Source organism: Nothoprocta perdicaria, unplaced genomic scaffold (genome assembly GCF_003342845.1).
Source record: "Nothoprocta perdicaria isolate Ctin4 unplaced genomic scaffold, notPer1 scaffold_185, whole genome shotgun sequence".
Lineage (NCBI taxonomy): Eukaryota > Metazoa > Chordata > Aves > Tinamiformes > Tinamidae > Nothoprocta > Nothoprocta perdicaria.
The window spans coordinates 1,105,393-1,115,082 of NW_020455038.1; the positions used below are offsets into that span (position 1 = coordinate 1,105,393).

The following is a 9,690-nucleotide window of genomic DNA, read 5'->3' on the forward strand; positions in this document are numbered from 1 at the left end:
AGTGCAAATGCATGCACAGGGGCTAGTGCAAATGCAGGAATTAGTGCTGGTGCAAATGCATGCACAGAAGCCAGTGCAAATGCATGCACAGGGACTAGTGCAAATGCAGGAATTAGTGCTAGTGCAAATGCATGCACAGAAGCCAGTGCAAACGCATGCACAGAGTCTGGTGCAAACGCATGCACAGGGGCTAGTGCAAATGTATGCACAGGGGCTAGTGCAAATGTATGCACAGGGGCTAATGCAAATACATGCAGAGGGGCCAGTGCAAATACAGGCACCAGGGCTAGTGTAAATGTATGTCCTAGTGCAAATGCACGCACAGGAGCTCTTGCAAATGCACGCACTGGTGCAAAGCTGAGTGCCAGTGCAAACACACACCCCAGTGCAAAACCCACATGCCAGCACTCTTGAGCACTCTTGCTATGCCATGTTCTTGCTTGCCCTAGGCCCTACGCATCAGGCCCGGAGCAGAGCCCTGTGCTGCAGGCCAGAGGCATCAGCAAAGGGGCAGCAGGGAGCCTCCGGGCCACTTTCGCTCCCTCCGTTCCGCCTCAGCATTCCCGGCATTCCCGACCTCTCTCCGGGCACTCTGTGGCTCCCAGCTGGGAAGCGGTGCCTGGGGAGAGCGCACTGACTCCGTAAACCAGGTCGCAGCGCAGACCTGCCCCCGCTCTCATATAAAGTCACTTCTAAGTGGCCTAAAATAAACTCAGTGTGGAGAATGGAAATGTCACTTTACCCAACGGGGGAATCTTTCTCCGAGATTGGATTTAAACTACATTATACAAGCAATTTCATGGGTGCTTTGCGCTGCTTCGAGAACCTCACCAAAAACGGCGCAGCCTTCCATTTACCAGCCATAAATCAGCAGTTCCCGTAATGAGCACAAAAATGTCACTTTTATGCAATTTTACAGATGAACAAAACTGGTGAAATTAACTGTGGTAACCTACTGTAGTCAGCAAAAGCCTCCATGAAAAAAAAGCCCTCTATGTATATATTTTTGTTCCTTTCAAACTCCTTCCCGAGCAAGTTTCTGCCACGCTGGTGTGAAAACTCATTTGTCGTCGCCATTATACTTTCATTTGGAGTTTATCTTGAGTATCCAATGAGCCACCAACTGTGAAAATGATTAAATCTACAAAATCTATCTAATAGATGGAATAAATTAGGTGTTTAAAACCTCGGCGAGCGGGCGCGCGCCCCGGGACGAGCCCCGCTGCAGGGCCGCGCTCGGCGCCCGCTCCATCGGGACACCAGCACGGGCTCTTCCAGGTGTCTCAGACAGGTGTTGTTATTAACGAGGGTATTAAGGCAATTAAAGGTGGGCCTTGGAGCAGGATTTAATGCAGTTGCTGGGAAAGGTGGGATGGAAGGGTGGATGGGTGGATGGGTGGATGGATGGATGGATGGATGGATGGATGGATGGATGGATGGATGGATGGGTGAGTGGATGGATGGAAGGATGGGATTGGATGGATGGATGGATGGAGGGATGGATTGGATGGATGGAGGGATGGATGGATGCTCCCGCGGGCCAGGAGCAGCCTGTCCTGCCCGAGCCGGGCCTGCATCCCGCCACACATCTGCATTCCCCTTCATGCCAGCCCCGCTGCCCTTGGAGGTGGCGGCAGCGCGAGCGCTCAATTAACGTGACGCTAATTAGCCAGACACTCACAGCATCCCTAACGAAGGCAGGGCGCAGAGGGAGGGAAAGGCTCCGTTCCGGGCAGAAACAGCCCCAAACAAGTGCGGGAGGTGACGCGAGGGGCCCCGGCGGCAGCCCCGACCCGGGAGCGCCGGCTCCGCGTCCCGCCAGCTCCGCGTCCCGCCGGAGCGGGGCAGCCGCGGTGACAAGCGCTCCGCGCTGCGTGTTGTCACACCAGGGTGACGCCAGCGGGAACATCACAGCGCTGCCGCTCCGCGGGAGGCTCCCGGCGCTCGCTGGCACCGGCCCTGCGCTGCCGAGTAATTACTGCTTTCCAACGGGCTGTAATTACTGCGGGAGGCTCCGGCGCCCGGCCCCGGCGGCAGCGACAGGCGCAGACGGGCGCTGCCCACCGCGTCCCGCCTCCCGACGGAGCCATCACGGCCCTGCGGCCGCCACGCGCCCGGCAGGAGCGGGAGCAGGAGCAAGAGCAGGAGCAGGAGGAGGAGAGCGAGCGGCTCCCTCTGCGCTTTACCAACCTTCACTTTTACAGCTCCGTGGCTGCTGCTGCAAGGAGGGCTCCCACACGGAGCAGCCCCCATGGAGCCGCTGCCATGCAGAGCCGCAGCACTGGCTTCGGATCCTGACGCCGGGAATGGCTGGGATTGCATGGAGCAGCTGAGCCGAGGGCCAAGTTTGCATCATGCAAGCGCAGCCTGGTGCAGGGCAGCAGGACACGGTGCAGCGCTGCATGGCGCAGCACTGCATGGTGCAGCCCGCTGCATGGCGCAGCACTGCATGGTGCAGCCCGCTGCATGGTGCAGCGCTGCATGGTGCAGCCCGCTGCATCTCTCCTGCTCACCTATGCTGCAGCCGGGGCTGCTGTGGGCACCCAGCATGTCCCCATGCCCGTCCCTGTCCCCTCCCTGCGCGCGTGGGGCTGGCGGTTCCCGTCACATCCCGCTCCGCTCGCTGCCTCCCCGGATAGCGGCGCGCAGGCGGCCGGGGCGCCCCCCCTCCTGACCTGCTCTATTTTCCCAGCCTGCACTCAATAACAGCTAAATAATTGAATCTGCTCAGCAGCCAAAGATTTGTTTTGAATTTTATTGGAATTTTAAATTGTTTTGTTTCTTCAGTATTTTATTACTGTAAATGGAAAATGCATCGCCCGCAGTAATAATCCTATGGCTTTTTATATTACTCCAAGCTTCTGCTCAGAGCATTATTGGAAAGCTCGGCAGAAATGAGAAGCCATTATAATGGCAGCATAGGCTTATAAGATTACGCCTCCAGCTAAACAACTTTTTACTTTAGCAAATTGGCCACCAAACTCGGCTCAAGACACAGATTTAAATCCTGGACCCCAGCAATTCTGCAACAGGGAATAAATCTTTGCTCACAGAGCGGGGGAGCTTCAGCCCTGCCATGCTCCGTGCCAGAAAATCCATGCAAAATGCCTCGATGTGGGGGAGCCCGAGGCCTTGGCCGTGCCGTTCCATTCCGGTGGGGACGGCTGCCGGACACCGGTGCTCTCCGAACCCGCGCATCGCTCTCTCCATTCAAGCACCAGCAGCTCCCGCCTGCTTCCCAGCTCCGTGTGTAGCCGGGAAGCAGCACGCTGCACCCCTGGGGACACTCGGGGACACCACTCCAGTCCCTGCCCGAACAACTTAAATCCTGCAGGAATGGCGGGATTGCCATGGCCTGGAATGTGCCCGGGCATGAGCTGGATGAGCAGAGCCCCACACGGGCATTAACCACTGCATCCAAAAGGGCACCGGCAAATCCAGCCGCACGCTGGCGGCGGGAGAAGATCCCACGTGGCGGCGGGCGCCTCCCGGGAGCGCGGGCGCTCGCCGCGCCGGATCACCTCCGGGCGAGCACTTTATTATCTGCAGTCAACGCGTCACCGCAAATACCATTCTACACACACACGTGTCACTTCCCATTTGTCTCCCCGGCGAGGTATTAGCGCCGCCGGAGCCGCCGGAGCTGCCGGAGCGGGGGCGGGAGCCGCGCGCTCCACATGGGAGCCAAGGTGGGATGGGAAACGTGGCGCTGCTCGGGAGCGTCGGCGACACGTGAGGCCGACGTGCTGCAGCCCCGGGCACCGCTGCAGCCTGCGCCCGCCCTCCGCACATCACTGGGAAAGGGGATTTATGCCAAAGAAATGCCCGAATGCCCGTGCTGCAACACAGCCGCTTCGTGCCGGGGCTGCCGGGAGAGGACACGTGGGCTGTGCCCCAAACCCCACAGCCCCAACGCTGGGAGCCCCAACTCCAGCATCGGCAGCCCCAAACTGACACCTGCACCCGCCAGCGTGCCGAAAAGCTCCGGTGCGGAACCCCCGTTCCAAAGGCATCGGGAAGCCTTGTGCCCCGCGCCCCCGGCCGCGCACAGGGCCAGGCAGAAAGGGGCTTTGCAGCGTGTCCTGGCCAGGAAAGTCCTGGTCCGCAGCACGTTTTGGGCATGGGATTTAATCGAACTCCTCTTTATGGCAAGCGTATAAATGCAGGGGCCTGGCTTTAACAGATTCCCTTCCAGAAACTGGAAATGAAAGAATTAATCTTATTTCACTCATGTGTAACCCCTCATGAAATTAAAATGATATTTTATGGGTGTGTACAAAAGCGAGGCTTGTGCCGCAGCTCCCTTAATGAAAATGCCCTTGGAATCAGTAGGGTTGCGTAATGAGAGGCCATTAAACACGGTCCCAGCCCGCTCGCAATTAAAGAACTTTATCACGGGGCGAGCGGCAGCGCACAGCCCCGACCCGCTCGCCCCGACCCAAAGCAGCGACCGCCAAAGCAAGACCAGGAGCCGAGATGGGATCGACCTGTGGTGGCTCCCGAGGCCCTTCCTTGCGCCTGGAACATCCTGTGGGATCCAGCCAACCCTCCGAGTGGTGCAGGGCAGCGATGGCCCCTGTCCCCTGACGGGCCCCGCAATCCCGGCGCGGCCCACGGCTCTGACGGAGCCGCCTGCAGACGTGCAGGGCCCCTAATCCGCTCGCCCGGCTCCCGCGTCAGCGCTCCCAGCAGCCGCCCACGGAGCCCTCAAAGCCCCGGAGCGCCCGGGGGCAGCCGGGGCACCGGAAAGCCGCGTGCCGAGTCCACACGGATCCGTGTCCCCAAGCATGGGGACTGGCCAGCATCATCCTGCCCGGTGTGGAACACGCTGTCCCTGCAGCCGTGCATCCCATCCACGGTCCTGCCTGGCTCTTCCCAACTGGAAACACTGAGCTCCAGGCACAGCAGGTTGCACGCCGGCCAAATCCCTGGCCAAGGGCCCACAGGGTTCCAGCCATTCCCGCTGGGATGCTCGGGGATGCTCTGCACAGATCACTTGGTACAAGCAGCATGGCCAGGGCAGGGCCACGTGCGCTCGTCCCCCCGGAGCCGGTCGGCTCTGCGGAGGAGGCAGGACAGGGAATGTCGAATATCCCCCCGTGCGCCGGGACGCGCCTCATTTGCCAGGCGCCGTTCCCGGCTCCGTGACCTCCCGCCCGGTGCAGCACGGAGCTCCCGACTCTAGCGGTAATAGAACAACTGGGAATTGCCCGGCGAGGCTCCGGCTGTCACGACTCCCGCAAATAAGCTGCTCGCGGGAAGCGCTGGTGGAACAAATCCAGGCAGGAGCAGGGCTGCTAATTCCTGTTCCCTGCTCCTCTTCCCAGCCCCTAATGAGCTCGGCTGGTTCCCGCGCTCCATCCGTGTCCCTGCACAGATCTCGGGAGCGTGAGGGAGGGTTGGGGAGAGGCTGTACCTGCCTGGACCATGTGGATCGCATGGAATGAGCAACACAGGGCAGCCCAAACCAGCCCAAACTGAGCAACATTCGGAAATCCGCACGCATGGATTTGGTGCCCGGAGCCTGCCCGGCACCCGAGCCACGGGCTTCCGACCGCAGCGGCCGGTGACATCTCCATCCTCGGGCCAGGCTCTCCATGCCTGCATTGTGGCCCTGCTCCATGAAAACTCACCCAAAGAGCCGGTGAGCAAGAAGCCCTTTCCCATGCACGGTGGGTTTTCCAATCAATGTGGGAAGCAGCAGGTCAGGGTCTTGGGCTTGTTTTGCACCAGCCACGGAGCCAGCAACCTGTGGAAATGGAGCCGCTTGGCCTAAACCTCCCGTCCAGGAACAAATCCCTGTGCCACATGAACTGTGTGATTTTGCCAGGCTGGGCTGGCAGGAATCGCCCCGTGCGGAGCATCCATCGCGCCCGGTCCGAGCACGGAGCACACGGAGCCGAGAGGAGGGGCGCCCAGACGAAGTAACATTTAATTAAATATAAACCACTGCTACGTTGCTGCAGAGAGCGAGAGCAGCAAGGAGTTTGGCCGAGCTGAGAGCGGTATTATTTGATTTATAATTTAAATAAAGCTCAGGATTCCTGTAATGCACACGGAATAAAATCAAAAGGGACCAGCCTGCCAGAGCTAATTGGATGTGATGTTTTCCTGAGGATGCTGCTTTTTCCAGGGGATCTGGCGAGGGCTGGGAGCAGGAGCGGCACTGGGCAGAGCAGCTCCCGTGGGAGACGCACCCGGAGGGAAGGGGGAAAGGGAGCGATGGCCGAGGGGCCAAGTCACCGCACGGGGCCAGACCCCGGGGCTGGAGATCCCGGCAGGCTCCGTGTTCTCACCTTTTAGGTGAAATTAATACAAAAATTAATCAGCGGCGTGGGCAGGATAATGGGATTTCACAGCGGTGCTGGGCCAGACGGCCAAAGTGCCGGGAGCCAGACTCATTTAAAATCGACAGCCACGACGCCGGAGGACAGGAATAAGACCCATAAAGATAATTACTGAGATACTCAGGAGCAAATTAAGTAATCAGAGGCACTTCTAAATTGTGTCTCGTTTTAAGAGAGCACCATCTTTTCCCATTACCTCCGCGGGCGCCAGGAAACCCGGCCCCGCGCCGGTGCCGTCTGCGCGGGAGGGACAATTATCCAGCCCAGCAGATGTGCGGCCCTGGGCGGCACCTGGATCTGGTGTGGAATCCGGGAGGAGCAGGGAGAGCCCTGGGCGGCACCTGGATCTGGTGTGGAATCCAGAAGGAGCAGGAGAGCCGCGGCGCACGCTGCGCCGAGCGGGAATGGACTGTTCGGATGGACTTTGATTAAGGTGACCTGGCCGTGGGGGACGCGAGCGGGACGGAGCTTGCGGGGAGCGCGCGGAGGAGGGTCCTGCGACAGGGAGCCGCAATCGTGGGGTGCAGCACTCCCTGGAATCGCAGGGTGCAGTGCCAGGGTGCAGCATCCCATGCCGCCGGCTCCAATGCAGTATTCCCGCACGGCGTCGGCACACTCGGGGCCCCTGCCCGAGCCCCCGTCCCAGGTAACGCTCAACTGGGTCATGTTGAAGCCTGCAAACCACCTCCCGGGGCACAAACCGTGGGCATTTTGGAAATGCAACCCCAGCTTCTGGCCGAGCAGCCGGCAGCAGCACCTGGGCGGAGGGCAATCCCGTCCCGGGGAAAATCCGGCTGGCGACACCGTGCCGGAGCCGTGGGCACTAACGAGCCGCGCGTCGGCAGCCGATCCGTCTTCAGCCCCGAACGTTTAAAAATCCGACTGAGACCAGCAGAAAAATATCCACTCCCCTCTTTAAAACACACATTCATCACTCGGGAATCTTAATGCGCCTTCCGCAGCCGGGGAGGTCAAACACGCCTGCCTAAAGCAGCCTCATTAAATATACATTTAATCATGGTTTGGATTGAGAGACAAAGGCAGGGAGAGACAGGTGCTTTGCTGGAGTGACCTTTTGCAACCCATTTTAATGTAACTAGTTTACAGCTTATCTGAAAGGCCAGCTCGTGGGGAACGGCGGAGCCGGGAAGCAATTACAGGGGGGAAGGGAAGGAGGCGGAAAAGCGGGAGAGGTTTGGGAGGCTCCGGAGCAGGTGCCGGCGCATTGTCTGCCGCGGCTCTTTGTAGGCATCTGCGCGAGATTTTCTGAAGTTCGACTTATCGAGCGCAGCAACCCAATTTAATTTGCTTATCTCGCCTCCTTCCTCCTCCCCCCTCCGCTGCTTCCCCTGCTCTTTTTAATTATCGGTTAAATAAATGTCTTTTTCAATAAGACAAGGAGCATCAAAGCAGCAAGTGGGGAGGGAGGGTGGGCACTGTGCCGAGCCCCCCGGCCCAGCCGGGCCCCATGTGCTTTTACACCATGTGCACTTACACCGTGTACATTTACACCCTGTGCATTTACACCATGTGTACTTACACTGTGCATTTATACCATGTGCTTTCACACCATGTGCACTTACACCGTGTGCACTTACACTGTGTGCACGTACACCATGTGTGCTTAGACTGCGTACACATACACCGTGCATGCTTACACTGTGGGCACTTACACCATGAGCACTTATACTGCCTATACTTACACCATGCCTGCTTACACCATGCACACTTACCCTGTGAGACCTTACTCCATGCACACTTACCCCATGCACACTTACCCCATGCACACTATACCATGCATGCTTACCCCATGCACTCTACACCATTTGCACTTACCCCATGCACACTTACCCCATGCACACTGCACCATGCACACCTACACCGTGCGCTCACCCTGCGCCGTGTTCACACTTACCCTTGCGCGGCTCCAGGCCCTTGGTGGCACAGGCGAGGTGCTGGCCCGGCGGGTTCTGGGTCCGCTGCAGACACGCCAACATGGTCCGTGCGTCCCGGCCGGCCACGCCGCCGCTGCTGCGGGGACAAGAGACGCTGTGAGCACAGGGCACCCAGGCGGCCCCGTGCCCCGGCCCCGAGCCCCGGCCGCAGCTCCGTGGGAGGGTGACGGGAGCCATGGGCAGCCCCGGGGCTCCTCGCGCCGACCACGAGCGTGCGGGCACCCGCCCGGCCTTTGCTCCTTGAGAGATAAATAAATAACTGCTGAAGCCTTAAATAAATATGAACGCGTATAAAATAAATATGAACATCTTAGTGGGTGATTTGTGGTGACTGCAAAGCTTTCTGCTCTCGATGCAGTAAAACAAGCGCCTTCCCATTCTCCTTTCCATCCAGCACGCAGCCACGGGAGGACACGGCTCCAAATAGCGGCCACGAGCACCCTGCGAGGACCACGAGCACCCTGTCAGTACCACGAGCACCCTGCGAGGACCACGAGCACCCTGCGATGACCACGAGTGCCCTGCAAGGACCACGAGTGCCCTGCAAGGGCCATGAGCATCCTGCAAAGACCATGAGCACCCTGTGAGGACCACAAGCAACCTGTCAGTACCATGAGCACCCTGCAAGGACCACGAGCACTCTGTGAGGACCAGGAGCACCCTGTAAGGGTCATGAGCACCCTATAACGACCACAAGCATCCTGCAAGGACCATGAGCAGCCTGTCAGTACCACGAGCACCCTGCAAGGACCACAAGCATCCTGCAAGGACCACGAGCATCCTACAAGTATCAAAAGCTTCCCCCAAGGCCACGAGCACCCTGCAAGGACCACGAGCATCCTGTAAAGGTCACGAGCATCCTCAAGACTACAAGGACCCCGCAAGGGCCACAAGCACCCTGCAAGCGCCACCCCCATCCTCCAAGGGCCAGCAGCACCCTGCGCGGTGGCCCCAGCGCCGCTGCAAGAGGCACCCCGTGCGCTCCAAGCGCTACCCAGCGCCTCCAACCCAGCCTCGTCCTTGTCCCCGGCTCCTTCCCGCGCAGGGGCCGCCCGCCCCGGCCCGTCGCCGCCGATAAACCCGCGCGCTCCGACGGGCTCCGACGCGCTGCGACGCCCGCGTGCTGCTCGACGGCCGTGTCGGAGCGATTGCAGCGGTGTCTTTCCGCGCCGCGCGCAGCGGGCAGCCGTTCCCGGGACGCGCTCGCTGCAGCCGCCGGGCTGACAAACGCGGGAGGACACGCGTGGGCTCGTTCCCTGCCATTCCCGGCCCTTCCCTTGCGCCGCTCCCAAGGTTGGGACACGCAAGAGCCTCTCCGGAGGAGCTGGAGGGGAGGTGGGAGTCACTTAGCACCAAGCAGGTGTCTGGAGCACCCAAATTGTGCTGTT

General features: G+C 59.7%; 1 protein-coding gene across 1 annotated transcript in view; it reads right to left on the reverse strand.

Moving 5' to 3' along the window:
* The window catches only part of FAM222A (family with sequence similarity 222 member A), a 9,905-nt gene extending 1,537 nt beyond the window's left edge, over positions 1–8,368 (reverse strand). Inside the window, exon 1 of the mRNA XM_026036745.1 lies at positions 8,257–8,368. Coding sequence (XP_025892530.1) covers positions 8,257–8,344 — 88 coding nt within the window. The 5' untranslated portion in view covers positions 8,345–8,368. The remainder of the gene's footprint in view (positions 1–8,256) is intronic.
* Between the last annotated feature and the right edge of the window lie 1,322 nt (positions 8,369–9,690).